The sequence below is a fragment of the Sebastes umbrosus genome, chromosome 2, assembly GCF_015220745.1.
Source record: "Sebastes umbrosus isolate fSebUmb1 chromosome 2, fSebUmb1.pri, whole genome shotgun sequence".
NCBI lineage: Eukaryota > Metazoa > Chordata > Actinopteri > Perciformes > Sebastidae > Sebastes > Sebastes umbrosus.
The window spans coordinates 12,601,690-12,622,679 of record NC_051270.1 but is presented as its reverse complement, the minus strand read 5'-3'; the positions used below and the strand labels follow the sequence as shown (position 1 = coordinate 12,622,679).

Sequence of the window (20,990 nt, the reverse complement as noted above, 5' to 3'; positions counted from 1 at the left end):
CATAAAAAGCCAATGTCTGACAGTTGATTTCCTCCATGATGAATTCAAATTGCGAAACAACCCTGGCCTTAGTTTTAGCTATTACCATTGTCAACTGGGTTTTTATACTGAGAGATAATAATAATAATAAATTACATTTGTATAGCGCTTTTTTAGAACTATTTACACTAAGGAGCTGTGGTGAGACATGACATGACATAAGCTGACGCGAAGTAAACATTGACCCAAGCTGTTGCCTAGCAATGCAATTCCGTTGAAATGGTCTATAAGAAGTAGGCATAGTCACTGTGATGTCACCCATTGGTTTGTGGACTACGGTTTTGAATCCTCGAGTACAGCATTTTAGTCGTCAACATCTTGGTTTTTTGCAACCAGAAGACTTGAAACTAGCGATTGAGACCATAAATATCATGTTTACAATGTTTACTGAGGTAATAAATCAAGTGAAAAGTAGGGCCATTTTCTCATAGACTTCTATACAATCAGACTTCTTTTTGCAACCAGAGGAGTCGCCCCCTGCTGGCTATTAGAAAGAATGCAAGTTTAAGGCACTTCCGCATTGGCTTCACTTTGCAGAACCGGAGGTTGCCACCTGAGAAGGTTCTGTCCCAGAGGCTGCAAAGGTTGGACTTGGGGGTGGAGAGAGGTCAGGCTGAGGTGGATCTATAAGGGACTGAGAGGGTTGGTAGGAGGAAAGGAGGTCTGTGAGGTATGGGGTGGCTTTGTGGGCGAAGACCAGGATTTTGTAGTTGATCCGTTGGGAGACAGGAAGTCAGTGGAGGTCTTTTAGGGCTGGGGTGATGTGGTGCCAGGATTTGGTGCAGGTTAACAGTCTAGCGGATGTGTACTGGACCAGTTGGAGTCTATTGATGGAGCTACAACTGATAGCGTAGATGAAAGAGATGGAGAGCTAAAGGTGTCCTACAAAAGTTAACCACCCAAAGCTGTGTGAAGAGGGTCCTTGTTGACAGGGGGGGAAATCCTGAGGCTTTTGTCACTCTTGGCTTTCATTGAGACAACAGTCTTGCAAAATGGACAGGCACTGCACATGCATGCTCACCAAAACATGCTAACACAAAACCTACTAGGAGGCATCCTTCAGAGCAGTTATACACTTTTGAAAACTGAATTAAACTGGTTTGTAACTTACCTGTATATTCCACAGAACTATTAATGGTTTAAGTAGAGAAAGTTAACCAGGGCAGTCTATGTAATAGATGTAAATAAAACAAAAACCTAACCAAAAAACTACTGTGTTGGTTTCATCCAAGCTGACAGCAATGCCATCAACTTGAATAAGGAATCTGCTCTGAGAAAGGGCAAGTGCAACCCTGTTCAAGAGAAGCTTGCCTGTGTGTGGTGCTTAAGCCAATTTGCTATGGCATGGCTATGGTGCATACTGAGCATGCCCTGCCTCTTACTCCGCGGCTGTCTTAAAGCGCTGCCTGATTGCGTAACATGGGTGATGACCGTGTGTGTTCCGCCTTCGCCGGATTGTGAGATGATGGGACGCATCGGCATTCAAACTGAAGTGTCGTAGCCATCACTGGACTGCAGGCCTGTGACTGTGTTGAGGCTTGCTGCCTGTCCCCTGGAGAAAAAGTCAGTCCTTTAACCAAACTGATGATGCATGCCCTTTAAATAGGCCTACAATTTAATGTCAAAAAAATATGAAAATAAATGAATATTTTTGACATTTAGAGCAGGTACCACTGCTGAGACGTAAACAAAGCATTTTCTATCAGTTCCTAAATACTCTTGTGATTTTCTAGGGGTGGTTGAGATCTTTTGTGACCCAGGTAGCAAGCCCACTGTTATGCTAGCCAGCTTTGCACTGCGCTACTGGCAGCAGTTCACTGAGATCCCTCGCCTACAGTGTCCTTGGCACACTCAGCCTTGCAGGACTCGGCTCAGAGGCAACAGATGGAGGGCTCTGTGATGTTGTAGGATTAAGGCTCTGAATCCGGTCCCAGCCATCTCTGTGGCAGCAGTGGAGTTTATTGTCTGTGATACTAAGCTTACCACAGATACATATTTGGTACCTCATATTTCTCAAAAGTAAATGTTAAACTCATTTCTCTAAGAAAATGTTTTATATTCATTATCCAAGTTTATACAATTTTACACAAATTCTCAAAATCCAAAACATGTCCAGGTAAAACATAAAATAGGTAAAGAAGGATTTGATTAAATGGCCCTTTAACATCTGATGTCATCATTTTTTTTCTATTCTTTCTGACGGCTTTGACCTTGCTTTTCCTCGCACATCATTCTCACATTCACACGTCTCTTTACCTCCGTCTAGCACACACACACAGATTAATAATCACAGTAATCGTTCTCAGGAGTGTGAAATGGAGGTTTCTGCCCGTTTTAGCGCCACTCTGAGGGCTGTCTCTGCGCTGTCTGTCACTGACATAATACAGTCAGGATAAGGCACAAATGAGCTTTGGCCACTCCCCTGCTCGGAGAAGCACGTGTGCACCATAATTAGAGTGGGGGTGATGTCACCAAAAGAGCTCAGACCCCTCCTGCTCCATTATCCATGCGCAGCTGAAAAATGCTCACTCCAGGCCTCTCTCTCATTCTGCTTAATTGCATGGAAGGAATTATTGTCATTTTGAGGATTAGTGGAAAAGCAGGAACAGTTATCTTCCTGATGCTGTGCAGAGTCACACGGAGAGTCTGTGTCTCACCTTTTTGGGAACGACTTGTATCGACGGTTCAGTTTGAATTGGCATCTGTTGCAGTACTTTATGACATATGCCGACATGTATTAAATTCATAACCTTTATGTTGCATTCATTAATCAGAGACAATTAACACAGTTTTCCTTTGGCTCTTTTGTGGAATTATTTTGAATGGGAACATCTGGAAACTCATATACTGATCCCCCTCTTCCCTGACCTCATTATGAATTGTATTGAAATGCTTTTATCTCTTCCAGAGTGATATTCCCAATTGCTGGGGTTTGGTGGTAGGGAGATACGTGCTCACAAAATAACTGCACACCCAAAACTATACTTTTTATTAAGAGTTGCAGTCCACCCCTACTCCTAGGCAAGCCTCTGTTCTACTGGACTCAATGTAGTTTTATAAATAGGGTTTACTGTGTCTATATTTTAAGCTTATCAGGTATCTACTACTAAACAAAACCTCTTTATATAAGTAAAGGCAATATTATTTTGTAAGCATTCACCATGAGGTAATTTGATGCATGTGATTTTTGAAATGATCTGAGACCACTAACTATGCTTCTTCTTGACTGCAATAGCGTTAAGTTATGAAAAATGTGCCGCTTCAGTGTATCAATGCAACGATCATGCTTTCCTCCCTTCCATTCATGCCATCTGGTAGGAGTTAAAAAGTGCCTTTGAATGTCTCACTACTGCCAACTCAGCTAATGATGCATTTTATTTATTTATTTTACCTTTCCAGCAAAACCTGACATCACTGGCCACAAACGAAGTGAAAATAAAAACGAGGGGGAAAGCGCAATGCTTTACTGCAAGTCTGTTGGTTACCCACATCCCACCTGGACATGGCGCAGAGTGGACGGGACATCCTACACGGTATATGTTTATTTATATACATACAAAAACTGAGAGAGAAACAGACAGACCCATATATAGGTGCAATAGCAGACATGTTATATGTATACTCCAAATTAACATTTTCAACTTAATCAACCTGAAATGGTCATTGTGTTCCAGGACATTGACAACTCCACCGGACGCTTTATCATCACTATCAGAGACAACTACACAGAGCTCAACATACTAAACCTGGATCTAAACACGGATCCTGGAATATACCAATGCAATGCCACCAACGTGATTGGAAACACCGCTGAGACCACTATACTACGGGTGCGCAGCCACCTGGCACCGCTTTGGCCTTTCCTGGGTGTGCTTGCAGAAATAATAATCCTAGTAGTCATCATTGTTGTGTACGAGAAACGCAAGTCGCCAGACGACATTATTGAAGGTAAGAAAACCCTTTTTCTCTGTTACTAGCTGTAGGCACTAATAAATAATAAACTATGAAAGCACAGATACAACATTATATTTATGTTCAAATTACAACATTGCAATTTGAAACCTTTGAGACGTTCAAGTTTATTTTTGTCTGTTTTTTTTATCTTTGCTATAAAGATATTGCAATATTTAAAAATAATACATCACCAAAGTACTGTACATACTGCCCTGAAACTGACACTAAGTTTTAATTATGGTAGATCATTAAAGGTTTGAACTGTCAGATAAGAAATTCAGCAAGTACAGAAATTACAGTTTTCCAAAATGACAATGGCTGTAAAAAATGTCATCAAAAGAGAACATCTATCAGATCTTAAAGGTGCAGTGTGTAGGATCTGGTGCTATCTAGTGGTGAGGTTGCAGATTGCAACTAACTGAAATTTCTGCTGTGTGGCAAGCGTGTAGGAGAACAACGGTGGCTGGCCGATGCAAAAATGTGAAAATGCAAATAGCCTTATCTAGAGCCAGTGTTTGGTTTGTCCGTTCTGGGCTACTGTCGAAACATGGCGGCCGGCTCTCTATGTAGATATAAACGACTCATTCTAAGGTAACGAAAACACAACGATTCTTAGTTTCAGGTGTTTATACACAAAAGAAAGGTTATTAATATTATATTCCATTTGTGCCAATAGATACCCTTTAAATGTTACAGTACACACTGTTCCTTTAAGATCCAGAGATGTTTACAGATGCAAGAAGGTTGCATCTGCTCTCAGAGGACTTGCCTGCTTGCCCCTCTTTCGTGTGGCGAAAGGAGAAAGGAAGAACATTGTCACTCATAAGCCACATATTGGATGCATGCAAATATGACCTTTATAAATGCACATTAGGTATACAACAGAGGGCCACAGCTTTGCTCTCTTTCCAAGAGTTTGGTTATTTGTGTGCTGTGCTAATGGAGAATGGTAGCAGCACATGTTTGTTTCCATGTTGAAAGCAGAATAACGATGTTCATGAACATGTGGGGTTATCAGCCTGTAGCTATAAAACATATCAGTCCGACTATATATCTTAATCGGTCACTATTCTTTTCCCCTTCTTTCCAAATGGCAACATAATCTAAATGGGTGGTAAGTGAGAGATCCTGCATGGTTTCGGAGATTTTATTTCTTTCTGTCGATTTGTATGTTTTTCTGAGCCTACCGTCCATCCAAAGCATTATGATCTTTGCCAAGATATTAACACAGTAAATTAGTTTTATACCAGTTATGGTGAAATGAACACATGCCTTCATTAATTTCCTTTTCTATTAGGTGGAACCCATAAAGTCTGACATGTTTCAAAAGGTGATACTCAAAGGTTTTGATAAGGATAAGGATCTCCAAAAAAAATAATATATTTATAAAAAATTTTAAAAATAATATTTAGGCATATTAAAAGCCCAATCAACAATTTGCGTTTCTTAACTAATTCTAATTAAAAATGCACGCCTGTACCAGCATGTTAGCAACATCTTGCAGCCAAACCTAATCATGTGAGTGAAAGTAGAGCCAAACCTTCAGGCTTGGGAGTAGAAGATGGAGTTAGCGGCAGAATAATCCTCAAGATTTAATTGTACTTTTAGATATGCAGATCCAAATCACCTGCGTGCCTTGATTCAGTTTCACAATTATTTGGGTAACTGTGGCCCCTGGTTGCTGAATATCTGACTTTCTAGTTTTGTTTTTTTAACGTTAACAGACACAAAAATGTTAACAACCTTAAATTATTTAATCATTTTGGACTGAGTCACTCAAGCAGACACACTGTAGATGCAATATTAAGGCTGTAAACCACCCATAACAATGTCTTACATTAATAGGACCACTCTGAGACACACTGCTGTTTGCTTCATTCAACAAGAACATCTGCTGTTATGAATACTTAAATATTTAGTCCTCTAATACAGGCTGACCCTTGTTTTTCAATGTAATCTGTAGAATAAAAGAGAGCACTGAACTCTATTCAGGCCAATACAGTTGTAGCATTACAGAGCTACTTGACTGTGAGAGATAAAAATAAAACAAAACCTCAAGGGCCTTTACTCTAGTGGCCAATTGAGGTTACACCTAATCGTCTGCAGTCTGTGTCTGAACATTATGCCATAATATCAGAACCACTAATGTGGCCAAAGAAATGCAAAAGTAAACACCGGAAAAACACAGCAATAATTAATTCTGAATCCATTTACTCATTCTTTGATGATTTTGTCAACATATATTATCAATTTATTCATTACTTACTTACTTTTTTTTTTTTTTGCCTCGAATCCCCTGCTTAAGATCAGCTCTTCCATTCAACAAAAGAAATGGCCCGTGCTTTAGGAGGCAGACAAAATCACACGATAAGAATGTGACAAGATGAAATTGTACGGAAAGCCCGAGGGCGTTTCCAGTCACCACAGGTTGTGTCTGACCTCTACTCTATGTGGCTTTGTCTTCTTTTCATTTTGGAATAAAAACATGAACACAAGCAAAAAAGACAAAACCACACAACCACTATTATGAATCATTCCAACTGTACAACAGTTGTACTCCACGATCTAATACAGACTAAACAAATAGAGCTTCAGGGTGCATCCTGCTTTTCATTTACTTACCATGGGAGCTGTCGAAAATTGCACTAGTAGTCCAAACAAAATAAGATTTACCCAGTCAAATGTGTGATGAATATTAAGTAGATAAACTTGTTTTAGGCTTCAGTGTTCTTCAAATTATGTCTTTCAGTTTTACTAAGTACTATAGATCAGTGGTTCCCAACCTGGGGTCGGCGCCCCCTTAGGGGGGCGCCAGTGATCACAGGGGGTGCGCCAGGATTTGTCTGCTATAAGATTTGCACATGTATAACTAAAATCATAATAACACACTAACTGGATCATTCATACTAGTCTGTATGTAAAACTACTTTTAAAAGATATATTCCAGAGAGTTGTCCAAAAGTCCAAAAGTCAACATTTATTGAAAAATGATAGATGTAATAATTTCCGAAATGTTTTGTTATCTAATGGGATATTCTGCTTCAATCCAATTTGTTGGCGTTTAGCCTTTCCAAAAGATCTATTTCAGCTCCAACACTATTATAGTAAATTAATGATGTCGTTAAAAAAAAAGGATCAAATCATGTATCTGCATTCGCTTGGTGAATCCATCAAGACGTCATCACTTTATTTATATTGACGAAACTGACTAGCTATATTTATTAAAGAAATTTGATTTAATAAAAAAGACTAACTCGTTTAATACACTGAATCACCTTATTCTAATTGAGGATTTGTGATGTCAGAAAATATGTGTGCTTTTCTTAGATGCAAGTAGTGGAGGCTTCAAGGCAATATGGTGGGTACCATTGCTAGAGATATCAGTTTATTAGCTACCGAAACACATTAACATTAACATCATTCACTTTGGATAACTGCGGTTGTTTTTAAATGTCCTATATTAATAAAGTTTGACTTGACTTGACTTGATTAATTATTAACCAAGATCTAATGTAGAATTTATTTCTTTACATAACCAATAACACACTATGGTGGTTAAGCCCATCTACAGTATAATCATCTTTATTATAAGTAGTTATCTTTATTCAAATTACATTAGCTTATCATTTAACATTACCTGGAGTTTTTAAAATAGTTAATTACTTGATCATTAGAAAAAAAATTACTTAACTTGCTTAAACTACATGCACATACACAAACCACGCAGCTCAAGTGAGCTCTGTTCATGGCCTCTAGTTTGGTTTCATCTACCGGAAAAATGAAGCGATTAAGGTGGATTATATTTGTCATGTTTATGCCATTCAAATCAGGAATGAGGACCCCCTGCTCACGATGCACAGCCTCTCTTAAATCTCCTTTTAGCATCCCAGATTCCCAGAGGTTTTGGCCCCCGCCTGCGTGCATTATGAATTCTGGTCTCTTGATGGCTTAGCCGTGTTTGAACACTTTTATAGTCCAGAGCCAAGGGCTCTGAGGCAGAGGCTGACATTTCTGGTCTGTGTTTCAAAACCAGTTGCTAAAATTTCCGATTTTGCTGTGTGATGATTTGCTAAATAACAGATCGCTTTAATAATAATATAATGCAAATTTTAAGCTAAAAAAACGAATAAGTTATATAAAAAGCTAACGATAACCGATGCAATCAGACTTAATGCACTACAGTGATTATTACCAATGTTCAACTATCAATCTCACACAGTAAAAACCTGCTATTTGTTGTGTGCTTGCAAAGGCATTATGGTAAACGTAGCTTTTGTGGTGTGAGGTGTGAAAACGGTGGGATATGCCGACAGATGTTCCTCCTCCAAGTGATCACAGAACCATGTTTTTTTGTCTAACATTATAACTGCCATAATCTGCACCATATTAACGCCATGGAATGCTGCTAATGCTGCTTAACTCAGACTTATAACTGCATGGAAAATATCTCACTGTGACTGGTTAATTACCCGTTGACACATTTTCATCTGTATGCCAAACACCAACCACCTTGTCAACCCCCAAGGCTGTGGGTTTTTCAACTAACCTGTCACTCAATGCAACAATATTCACCACCAGTTCCTCTTCCTGCAGTGTTTCTTCCTGTTACATTGTGATGTATGCTGTGCATTGCACTTTTGAATGGCGAGAGAGAATGACAATTTGATATCTTGGTCCAACTGAGAGAATTATTATTAAAAAAATGTGTATTGTTCACTGAATTAGCACTGTGGATAGAGAGATATTAACCACTGTGTGCTGCAGGGATTTGATGCAGAGAGAAAGCTTTGAAGGGATTCATGTTTTTTATGCCAAGTCAGTCACAATGTCACACCCATGTGCAGGGCTCTTTCAAAATCACTATGAAATTGCTGAGTGTAATTAAAAGACGGCTTTAAGTGAGCCATCTGTAACCCTCCTACACATATGCTCGGTTCTGAAATGAACAGGAACCCCACGAGATTCCGATAGCATGTGAGGTTATGTTTACCCGCTTGGCGTTAAAATGTGGTTATTTAGGGAACATATCATCCCTTCTACTACAAATATGTCACAGCCTTTAGCAGCTTTTAGTGTCCGAAACCCTTTTTTTTTTAATGCACTAGATTCTGTGTACGCTTAGTGCTTTCCTTCTGAGTGTCTTTATCAGACACAAGGCCCGTGCGTACGAAGCTGTTCAGCAGCAGCTGACTCCTATGTGATGTCAGAGCTTCCCACCAGTGCACGACTCTGCCACACCAGTATACAAAGCAATCTGTGCTTTCAGCTGCATCAGCCCACAATATTTAGGTCCACTGATGGCAAATTTTAGGTTTCTGTAAGTAGATTTTTACACCAAATAAAGGAACGTAAAGTATACATTATTTGCAGTAAATGTGCTGAAACATGCAACACGGATATTTTGCTTTTATCTCATATTTGACTTCTGTGCTCTGTTTTTTGTCACGCTCTCCTCTCGTGTCAAAGATGACGAACCAGTTGGACCCATGTAAGTAAATAAATATTTGTATTGCTACACATATAATTCACACGGTGCTGTTATTTGTATTGCTATTACCTGTAGGTCACTAAATCATAACTCCTTTTTCTTTTTTCCCAGGAAAACGAACTCAACAAACAACCACAAGGACAAAAACATTCGCCAGAGGAATACGAAATAAGCAATTTACTCAAGTAAGACACTGTTGTAAGGGATGGGGGCTAAATATAGAACTCACTGTGAGGATTATCCATAGTCACGCCTTCTCTTGATTCTCCCTTCACAGATGAGATGGCTAAACTGCATTTCTTTGACTACATGAAGGTATCAGAGGTGGATGGAGCTCCGGGCTGTTTTCGAAAAAAGCATATCTTGTCTCATTTTATGAGAAACAATATCAGCATAACACTGGCAACAAAAAGAACATAATGGCTGTCTTAAGCATGCCTTATTCAGTCTTGCGTGGAGGTTTCAGGATGACGAATAATGACTAAAGCCACCACGAAAGGTGTACACATTTTTAATGTGCTGTTGATGTCTCCTTTATTCATTTTATCATATCCTCAAACGAGGTGATCCCTTTTGTATTACATATCATGTACAATGCATGCAAGATAATTACGCAATAGGATACTCAGAATAGACATTTTCTGTTGTTATCCCTCGTGTGGCTTTTTTTTGCATCTAAAATGACCTATGTTTTTTATGGAGTCATCCTTATAATATATATATATACATATGTATATGTATATATACATATATATATAGTTAGTTTTATTCTTGAAAATTTGTACAGCATATCATGGTCATTTAACTATGTTTGATTTTGTGACAATGAGTCCACTTTTAACAGAACTTTTATTGTGAAGCAACGGCTTCAATGACTGGCAGTATTTAAATTTAATTGAGAGTGATTACAGAAAATGACTAATGTGTGTTTAACTATCTAAACAGAAATGATAAGTGTATTATTATTTTTTTCTTTCCAGAGTAACTTAGGTGTCTTGTATATGTTGAAGTATGAGTGTTCAAATGATAGGAAATCTGTAAAAAAAATAATATTTTTTTTATATTTCCCAATTTCATTCATTTATTTTTATTTATTTTTTCTCTCTTTAACTGTATAGCATGGCTATAATCCTATGCAATATGTATTCTTAAATAGATATATGGAGGGCAGTTTGTTTTACTCAGTGAAGCTTTAATATTGTGGGATCACTTGGAAGCTGGCATAGCAAAATTCACTGCTGTAGCTGCATGACTCCTCTTTCAATACAATGTATCCATGTGTGTTGCCGTGGAAATGGACCTGCGTAAAGGTGGGAAACAGAGGGACCAGAGTATATAGCCACGATCAAACATATGAGTGAGACCAATATTTTTTTTTCTGAATAAAAAATGTAAAAAATGAAACCAGATTTTTTTTTTTTTTGCAATTTCTTCATTTAACCACATAAATTCAATAGCATTCCAGAGCATCCTCTTCAGGCCATATACAATAACAACCAATGTGTGTAACATTTCAAAAAACATCGGCAGCACAGCGAGAAACACTCCACCACCACCAGGCACTGCCTACACAAACTATACCATAAACAAAAAAAACACATAGCACTGAATTGACCTTTCTGCTTTCGGCGGTTGTTGAGATTCTTCACTCTTGGAGCAGTTTCCTCAGCTCCCCCTCCACCTTCTCCACAAATGCAGGAAAGCTAGGATCCAGCAGACAAACACGCAACATGGGCTCCAGGTCACCTTGTTCCACAGAACCGTGGCGGTATACTTGAGGCAGAGTCACAGCAGTCTCTCCCAACATGTGCTGTGGAAGGTCCAACAAATACTTCAGTGAAATTAAAAACAAAAACACATAATTGAGAAGCCTGTGTTAACATTCATAATTTAAGGCAGTAAATCTAATTAATTCAATGAAAACATAAATTAAATTTAACAAAATCGCAATTAATATGTTGTACAGGTGATGTTCAGTTTTGTCAGTTGCTAGCTATCACTTTTAAAGTGATAGTTTGGGTGTTTTGAAGTGGGGTTGCATGGGGTACTTATTCATATAAGGTGTATTACTTACAGTAGATGATAGTCGACGTGCCCCCAGTTTGTAGAAACAGACAGGAGCACCGACACCGGGGCAAAGCAATACAATGCAGTGGACTGGGACAGCACCTAAAAGAAAGGCTCACCTAAAAAAATTCAATATCCTTTTAAGTGTACACTATATTTAGAATATTTTCACCGCTTTATCTTGCTGTCAGACAGCACTTTCCGAGAGGGAACTGAACTGAAAGTGAAACTTATTTATGCCCTTTCCAAAGCCAGTAGACTCAGTTGACAAAAACAGTATAGATAAGTTTCAGTTCAGTTCGTCATTGGAAAATATTCTAAATATAGTGTATAGTTAAACGGATCTCTTTTTTTTTAGGCCTTTCTTTTAGGTGGCTAAAAGAATTTTTTCTGCCGTCCCCGTCCACAGCACTGTATTGCTGTGCTCCGGTGTCGGTGCTCCTGTCGGGCGTCCCGACCGTCATCTACTGTAGGTAATACACTGACTATGGATAAGTACCTCATACAACCCCGCTTTAAAACACCCAAACTATCCCTTTAGCTTAACAATCCCTACCTGGGTGAGACGCTTGATGGACAATGATCCTTGGACAACCTCAGGCTCCACTCCCGCAGCCTCTCCCTGCTGACACAAAAGGAAGAAAAAAAGATTTGACGAACACAGCGTGACTCCACGGGGTTAAGAGGCCAATCAATGGCTTCATTACTAATTGAAACACATCCACCCCCTCAAAGCCCTTTCATCTTCACTGTGAACTCCTTCAGTGTGTCTGTTTCACTAAAGGTCACATTCGAACCCGTGGCAGAGTCCGTTCCTTTCTCTGTCTCTGTCCTTCATGTTAAATGTTGTAAAAGCCAGATGGCTGGATCTAAATTTTACTCAGAATCCAATTACAGATTAACCGTATGCTCTGAGTGTTTTCAAGTTTGAAAGTGAATAAAAGGCCGCTACTGAAATGAAGCAGACCTGTATGACAGAGCACCTACAGTCTCATCCCTAGAGTGTCATTCATAGAGAGTGAACTTCAACTGGTTAAACGCCTTGCTGCCATGTTATATTGTTGGTTTTTAGTTTTGGGACAAAACTATTTTTTTTCATAATCATCAATTTGACTGTTAAAGGCAATACGAACCAATTTCCTCAGTGGCTTTAAAATGGTACTAGTAAGCCACTTTCATGCTTGTTTTTATAAATCAATTATATTATTGTTCTACATTCCTGTCTGTGCGTGTGTCTTTGGGGCGGGATACACTGTATTCTACATCATATATTGTCTTGTGATTGGCTAATGATTCATGTACAGTAGCATATACTCTATGTCAGTCCACCTACTGTAGCTGTAGTGTCACCTCTAAGAATAAGACAGCAGTGTAAATAGTGCCATCTAGTGAGGATAATATGGCCACTGCTGATGAAGCTGACCTCAGCATTGTAGCACAATGCTGCTGATTGAGCAATTTGAATGGACTTCAATTATGGCACTTTAAATTACACTTTTTAAAATTTTACAAAATGCTGTACAATAAATGGTGACATAGGAAATCAGTGTCTCATTTCAAACAAAGACTATGCCAGGAAGAAAAAAGCAGTAGCTCTTTGATAGTGGAAGGCCTATTTTGGGGATTTCTATGGGCAACACATTTTAAACGTAACGTAACAAAGGATCCGGGCGTCAGCACCGGTTACAATATAGACATTGTATTTACTAAATTGTAAAGTGGGCAACCTGTGTCGCTGGTGCAGTGACCTCAGCGGGGGGCTGATTAGGGGGCAATGGGGCGTCATCCTCGGTGCTGACAGACACGTACTCCTTCAGTTTTTCCACAGCACTTGAACACTCCTTTGTTGCCTCTGTTCTGCTACTTCCATCAAACTGCATCCTCATCATGCGGCTCTCTCCCTGCAGAAATAAACATTCAGTCTGTGTTTGTCAATCTAAACTGTGCCAAATCAACATCTCGTTAAGTAAAAAAAAGAAAAGGGATTGTGTTTACAAGGAGACTGCCAAATTCAATGTTACGGCAAGGCCGTTCATCACAGTACCTGAATAAACAGTATTAAAAAAACAAAACATCCAAACCTAGAGTGCTATTACTTTTCCCTTTTATCTGTTAAAGTGTAATAAATGCTATGATCTTGATCTTGCTAGGGAATTAAAGTACAAGGACAGACCTTGAGAAAATACTGCCCACTGTGGGATTGCAATGGATCTCACAACTCACCTTCACAGTAAATCGAAACATCAGGTTATCAGATTTCTGGTGTACTTTGAGGCAATCGTGTCCACAGAGCAAAGGGATTGTGTCCTTAGAAAAGACAAGAGAACAAACATGTTCAGCAGCCACAGCAGGAAACAGTTTTATCCATAGGCTACACTGACTCATGGATAACATATATTAAACTTTTTTTTTTAAGAATGTAACATTGTCTTCTTTTGTACTACTCCAAGTAAAAGCAGCTTCAGTTCCATTCATTCACTCATAAGAATTACTGGATGAAATAAATTGTCGAAAGAGAGTATTATACTTTTATCAAGCTGACTTGAAAAAAAAAAGAGTTACCTAAAACTGTCTGCAGGGGTCTCTATTTACCCAATAACCTCCGAGTCTCAGCTTTGAGGCTTATGTTAAGCTTTTTCACACAGGGAATCAAACAAGAAGGTGTATACAACAATAGCCCAATATTGTTATCGGCCTATTTTGTTAAATGTGCTTTAAAAATATATTTTTTAGACTTTGAAAATAACAATGCATATAGGTATCAACAGGGTTTTCCTTTGAACAATGTCACTGCACCAGAGTATAGGTGCTCTGCTGTACTGTAGCACCATCATTTCACATTCACATTCATTGTAATTAAGACAGACTTGTGATTTTTGTGGATACGCTTGTTTTCTGTGGGATATTCAAATGCTTTATTACATACCAAATTCATTGGATTTTGAATTTTCATTCAAATGCAAACTCGGGTGATCAAATGTGCAGCAATTAATTTTAAAGGAAAAATCTGAATAAATGTATGAAGAAATCTAACAAACGTAGATATTTCCATATGAGGCATGAGGGGTCACTAAATGGATTGATGAGTATGGAAATGATGTGAATCATATTTTATGGCCTTCACAGTCACCAGCTCCCAACTCAGTTGAGCACATATGGAGATTTTGGACCAGTGCTCTCGACCATCATCATCAAAAACTATGCCATGGAGTGCTGAATCTGCTCCGGTGGCTCATAGTGGTCACACGGTTTACTAGAACACTTTATGCTGGTTTTTCCTTTAAACTGTCACCATCTGTTGTCTCATCTCAGTGAGAATGAATGCCAGATTTATAAGATGGTTGACTTTTACTTTGCTGGGTGATGCCTGTGAAGTCAGGAGTCATATTTAAGGAGAGCACTGGAGCTCCTCAGTAACCTATTGATTTTCTCTAATACACACAGTTTCAGTTGTGTTTTCATTCCTAAAAGTCTCCTTCAGACCTTATCGTGTAGCCTGTAGGCCTGAGCTTTCTCTATTGGAAGTTCCTGAGCATTCACTGCACCGATCTAATAGACCAGTCTATCATCCTCGGTGAAAGCTCTCTGCCGTCTGACCTGAATATCTGTCTGGCTCGGCACCCTGGCGCAGCAAGATAGCTGTGTCACCTGCCAGAACTCCAATTAATGAGACATTGAGTAGTCCCTCAAATTTCTGTTGCCTGCAGGGCAGGAAGTTAACTTTTTAATGTCTAAAGGCCACAATAACCGGTCAAAGCCCCAGATTCATGTTCTACTTTTATTATTTTATCTGCTCACCCAAACTTTCGCAGTGTAACCTTTACTCTAGATGAGGGTTAGCTGTTGAAAAAGTTGGCTTAGCCACATTATTTGTTGTGGTCATTTATTTCTTGCCCTGATTGTCCACAACTAGTATTGACCCCCTTGTGGAATTAAGATGTACATGCTAACAGAAAAGTTAGATTTGTATTGCTATTGATACAATAGACACAATTTGTCTTTTAATAAATTAACAGAAATGTTGATGTTTTTTAATTACAGGACAAAGTCCGGATAATGACTGCCAGTACATTTTCTGTTATTTTCTGTAGTTATTTAACATTTGCAGTTTTTATACTGTAGGTATGCTATTAAATATCAGAAAGTGTCCTGTATTTTCGCTATAGATACAGCATTAAATAGAAAATGTCTTTTACTGTAGGTACACCATTAAATAATAGAAAACAATTTTCTTTTACGATAGATACACAATTGAATAATAGAAAATTATCTTTTTTTTTTTTTTTACTATAGATACTCCATTAAATAACAGAAAATATCTTGTTTTTTCACGGTGGGCACATTTCTGTTTTTTGATAATGGTACAAAGTCTGGGTAATGAGCTGCCAGTACTTTTTCTGTTATTTTACAGATTTTTTGCTTAGAGTGTACTCTGCTGTGCCAAGGTTGGCAACAAACCAATGGTTGAACAGGACAACAAATGTCAAGTCTATGTTCTATAAGGCATATAAAATAGAAATTGAATCAAGGCATGTAAATTCACGCCCAAAAATCTGAACCAAACCTGAAGAGCATTTTAACTTTATGTGAGCTGGAACCAGAATTTTTCCCCCAATAATACTCTTTAACTGATTTTGAACCAGTATCCAAAAAAAGTTCTGAGGGACATTTGGCATGACCCAACTAAAACAATCTGGTCAAATGCCATCAGATCTGAGCAGAAATGTCAAACTCTTCAGCAGAATATTTCATATGGCCTTTTATCTGGAAAGCAGATTTCTGTTACATATTTACATCCCAGAAAATCTGCTGAGAGAATGGCTTAGAGAGCCATTTTATGAAAGGTGTATTTGAAAAATGCTACTTTTATACTGTCTTCACATTAACATATAGATTGTTCAGTTCTTTATATTCACAGAGAAGCCTTGTTAAAAACAAAGCATAAAAATAAACACAAACGCCACAATGTAGAGGAACATGATACATGTACACTCTTGTCATGCCCAATCCAGGAATGTCATTTTAAAGCAGCATTACTAATAATTAATAGAATTCATATTCACCGCTCCCTCCATACAGTATGGGGGAGGACAACCAGCATTAACAACTGTGACGTACTACAGATTGCCAGTGTCGGAGCATGACAATCGCAGCTGCAGCCTTAAATGAATCCAAGCAATTTCCCTATAGCGACAATTTATTTTTTGAATTGCAGAGCTTCAAATGCAGACGCTCTGCAACACCTATGCAACACAGTGTTTCGTGCACTGACAACTTGCTACAGTTCAGAGTCGAAATGTCAAGGTGTTATGAGGTAGAATTCTGTATGTGAACATCAAAACGAATTGATGCACACCACAGAACTGTTACAGCGATTTTAAAAGGATGATTTCTCTGTATTCGCAAGACTTAAGTCCATCTTGAAGGAGACTACATTTAAATTTTTGTCAACATTTGAATAACCTACTGTGTGCTCATTATATATTGAACCACGTGCTGTTTAATCTATAATATAATTTAAACTATAATTACTAATCTTTCAGAATACATATCATATGGAAACCCCAAATAGTGGATTTTTTTTTTGCATGTTTCTTTCTTATTTTCCTGAAAGGTCATGGAGTCACCAGGACTTGGAAAATAACACTTGACCTTCAAGTGTGTGCATATCACAAGGGACAATGCATGGAAAACAAAACAGAAACAGTCACACAGTCTTCTTACCAAGCTTTCCTGTCCTTGCAATACCAGCAAGTATCCAGAGTCCACAATTGTGAGGAAAATTTCAGGTTTATTGCAACTTGCGTCAAATACCTGGAGAAGAGAAGAGAATATTAGCCTGTGCAAAGCTATAATGAGTAATTAATTTTCCTGATCGACTCATGATGGATCTATCGATACATTATAGAGGATGTTTGGTTAAAATGAAAGTGTGGAATTTTCCAGTGAGACAGTCCATGAGCATTGAATTATACAGTTCTATGTGTTCTGGTGTTTTATTAGATCATGAGTGTCGAGAATAATTACTTTTTATTATAAAATCAGTCAGATAAAATCGTGTAATTCCAGGCTCACGAATTGCCTTGAACTGTATATTACACCCTGTAATGTATGGTAGAGTGTGGGGTGGAGTGTAAATGCACCTTAACTCATTTTTAACGAATATTAAATATTGAAAATGACTTCAGTTCTATTCTCAGAGAGTCACACAGTTTATCCATCCCTGTCCTCACACTAAACATACAGCTCCAGCTTGCCATCTAGAGTCAGATGCTGTTAATGAAAGACACAACCACAATCCTTAAAGCTATACACTTCCTAAACGTGTTACAGGACACAACAGCATCCTCAAATCTCTGTTTTCCCAGCTCACGGCTGAAAACTCAACACCGATAGATGGACAGTTAAAGATGAAAAAAATGAAGAAAACATTAGGACACCTGATTATGTGACATACAGACTTCCGCAAGTATTCCACACAGTAGATGCCAAATTATTGTTTCATGTATGAAACAGTGAAAAGGTTTAGTCACTTAGTCTGTGGTCAGTTTTAGAAGGTATTTGTTTATTTTTACATTTTTATTTATTTATGTGTTCATGCAAAAATGGTTTTACATTACATTAATTTAGCCAACATTTTTATCCAAAGCTATTTACAATAAGTGAGTATTAATATACAGTATATATATATATATAAGTTTTACTTTCCATGTGGTTTGAGTTTGACCAAGAGGAGAACGGCGCTTCAATAAGGAATGCAACTAAAAAGAGCTGTTAATTAGTATCAAGAAATTATCAACTAGTCTATTTTTTGTATTAAATGTCTAGTCTACAAAATATAATAAATAATGACCATGCAGATGATCATCATGACAGTGATTTAATTTGCTCACTTGGCCTGACCCACAGCCAAAAGGCCCAAAGGTTACTCATTTAGTGTTACAACAGGCCTTTTCATTTAAGACATTTTGACATGTGACAGCAGGAAAAAGTAACACCAGTGCTTTTTCTACTTTAACAAGTCAAGATGTCTGGTGTTAAATAGGCCTATATGTTGCTACCGTCGCTAACCCTTTCACATTATTTTGATTAAACCACTGTTGTATTTTCAATCTATTTCTGGAGGTCTGTTTTTGTGTCTTGAAGTGTAAGTTGAGTTTTTTGTTTTTCGTATCAACCGCCATGTGAGTACCAAAACTGAATTTAAAACAGGCCTGGGAATCACTGCAGAACTGCTTCAAACAAAGGTCTGATCAGTCGACATGAATTCTCTCCAACATAAAGTGAAACGGCTCTAAATTATTATTTACTGCTTCCCCAATGAATGCTGTGTGCAGTGAAAGCTGCTTTTCTGACTGTTGCTCGGGCAAAATAAGCCTTTTCAAGTCATTGATTTCAGCTCTAACAACATGGTGGGGATGGTTTTATTATTCTTTATATTTAACCACTTAATCATTAACTGATTACACAAGAAATACAGAAAAAAAAAGACTAACCAATACCTCAAATAGGTACTTGTATGGCAACATCCTATAACTTATCTTTGCTCACTTTACTTTTGTACTCAACCAGAGATCATTTGGAGTAGCAAACACAATGCATTATAATAAAGACTTCTTTTAAATTGATGCAGCCCGACTGTGATTATGTTTACAGTAAATATATTGATTTTTATTGATACAATATATTTATCAACATGACTTTTGTGGCTGGACTTTACCAGGAAGTCTATACCTGCTTTCCCCCGATTTGCACCTCAGTATCACTGCACTGGGCATTACAAGACAAAAACAATACATACATTATATCTATGGGAAACTATGTTTTTTTTTTAATTGAAGAAATTAATATAAATAGATGCGCATATAATAAAACGTTTATTTATGTTACAGTGCACAAGGATATGTGTTTTATGGAACACCAAAATACATGTTATCAAGAGCTCGTCATCCTTAGAACATTTTAAAGGAAATTATCATCACATTTAATTAATGATGTCCAATTATCTTTTTGATATGTTTAGATATATTTTCTTTTCTTCTGTACTGTTTTTTGTATGTATTTCATTGTTTTTATTGGATTGTTTTCCACTGTTTGGTTAGGTTTCTCTGCACATTTTGTGTACTTCTTGTTGTTTAACTTTTGTTGTATTTCTAAAATTATGTTAGTTTAGATCTTTCTTCCTTTTTTATTATTGTTTTTTTTTTCTCCTGGGGTTGGGGGGAAGTCCTTTGTATATAAGCCTTGTATATTGACCTCTCCTGACACATTTCTTTTTTTTTTTTTTCATTGACTGGATTTTGTGCAGTTTTATATATGTGCAAATAAATAAATAAAAAATAAATAAATAAATAAAATACTCAACCAGAGATCATTTGGAGTAGCAAACACAATGCATTATAATTAGAGACTTCTTTTAAATGTATGCAGCCAGACTGTGACTATGTTTACAGTAAATATATTGATTTTTATTGATAAAATATATTTATCATCATGTCTTTAGTGGCTGATCTTTACCAGGAAATAAATAAATAAAAAATAAATAAAATGTGTCATATATGTGCTACAATGTTTAGAATAAAAAGTTTTGATTAGGGCAGCCAGTTAAAATAGTATAATAATAACATTGTGCAGCAGACAGACAGTAGCTCTGTGACTGGGCTCTAACATGGGAGGCACCAACTCAGGTGTGTGTCCTAGCTAGCAGGTAGGTCCAAAGTCAAACTAAAATATAAAGTAAGTTTGAACTCATACACTTATGTTGTAAAGGTAGCTGCTGAACTATGGTTAATTAGGACTAAGGGCAGCTAATGTCAGACTATGCAACGAGACGCTAACGTTAGCTTTATAGGAAAACTAGCTCATCTTAGCTAGCGAGCTAGCTGCTAGCATGATGCCGTTACTTCTTCAGTAACGTTACACCTGTTACCTGCCAGTGCTTTGTCTCTGTAGAGCCGGGATCAAAACGCCCGTAGCGTTTTAACTTCCATGACTGACTGATGTAGGCCATTTCCAAGTTCTTTGTAGATATTGTTTTCTGGCTAACCAACAGCTGTGCTAACAAACAGCGCGAGTGGGTGAGCCTGGTTAACTGGTAAACATGGCTAGTTACATTCTTACAGCAGCAATAGACAGGTGGATAGACTGTGTTGTTTTCTGCTCCCTTTTTACATTGTTCAACACCTGCAGCATTTTTTTTTTTTTTGGTAAACAAAGAAACAACAAATTCTGTTAATGTACTGTTATTGTGTATTGTCCAAAATATTTGGACAAATTGTATTTTTGATGCTTTTGCAACATTGTTCTTCAGAATCAGAAAGGTGTTTATTGCCAGGTGTAAGAGGTATACACTAGGAATTTTCTTTGGCTCTGTTGGTGCAAGACAAACTGTATAATAACAAAAGAATAGATAAAAACGTTAGAATAAAATAATAAAAATGTA

At 37.6% G+C, this 20,990-nt stretch overlaps 3 protein-coding genes across 8 annotated transcripts in view; 2 read left to right on the top strand and 1 right to left on the bottom strand.

The window, feature by feature from the left end:
• nptnb (neuroplastin b) overlaps positions 1 to 10,885 on the top strand; it is a 35,747-nt gene extending 24,862 nt beyond the window's left edge. Inside the window, exons 5-11 of one of the 5 annotated variants that reach the window (XR_005210376.1) lie at positions 1,272 to 1,319; positions 3,439 to 3,572; positions 3,714 to 3,987; positions 7,321 to 7,351; positions 9,460 to 9,481; positions 9,593 to 9,666; positions 9,759 to 10,885. Coding sequence is in view for 4 of the 5 variants with exons in the window: in XM_037795591.1 (XP_037651519.1) it covers positions 1,272 to 1,319; positions 3,439 to 3,572; positions 3,714 to 3,987; positions 9,460 to 9,481; positions 9,593 to 9,653 (539 nt within the window). In the remaining variant the exon portion in view is untranslated. The remainder of the gene's footprint in view (positions 1 to 1,271; positions 1,320 to 3,438; positions 3,573 to 3,713; positions 3,988 to 7,320; positions 7,352 to 9,459; positions 9,482 to 9,592; positions 9,667 to 9,758) is intronic. The other 4 variants (XM_037795600.1, XM_037795591.1, XM_037795620.1 and 1 more) reach the window with 4 other exon arrangements.
• A 5-nt stretch (positions 10,886 to 10,890) lies between these two features.
• Positions 10,891 to 20,665, bottom strand: rec114 (REC114 meiotic recombination protein). Of its 2 annotated transcripts, none has more exons than XM_037795642.1 (6): positions 20,478 to 20,665; positions 17,273 to 17,362; positions 13,772 to 13,855; positions 13,276 to 13,449; positions 12,105 to 12,170; positions 10,891 to 11,291 (listed from the first exon to the last, which is right to left on the bottom strand). In XM_037795642.1, exons 1-6 carry the CDS (start codon positions 20,556 to 20,558, stop codon positions 11,127 to 11,129), a joined length of 660 nt encoding a protein of 219 aa, XP_037651570.1. In that variant the 5' UTR covers positions 20,559 to 20,665; the 3' UTR covers positions 10,891 to 11,126. The 2 variants fall into 2 exon arrangements, with proteins under 2 accessions (XP_037651570.1, XP_037651562.1); XM_037795634.1 differs by having other exon boundaries at positions 12,105 to 12,173; positions 20,478 to 20,663.
• hcn4 (hyperpolarization activated cyclic nucleotide-gated potassium channel 4) overlaps positions 20,205 to 20,990 on the top strand; it is an 81,118-nt gene continuing 80,332 nt past the window's right edge. Inside the window, exon 1 of the mRNA XM_037795582.1 lies at positions 20,205 to 20,255. The gene's annotated coding sequence lies outside the window, so the exon portion shown is untranslated. The remainder of the gene's footprint in view (positions 20,256 to 20,990) is intronic.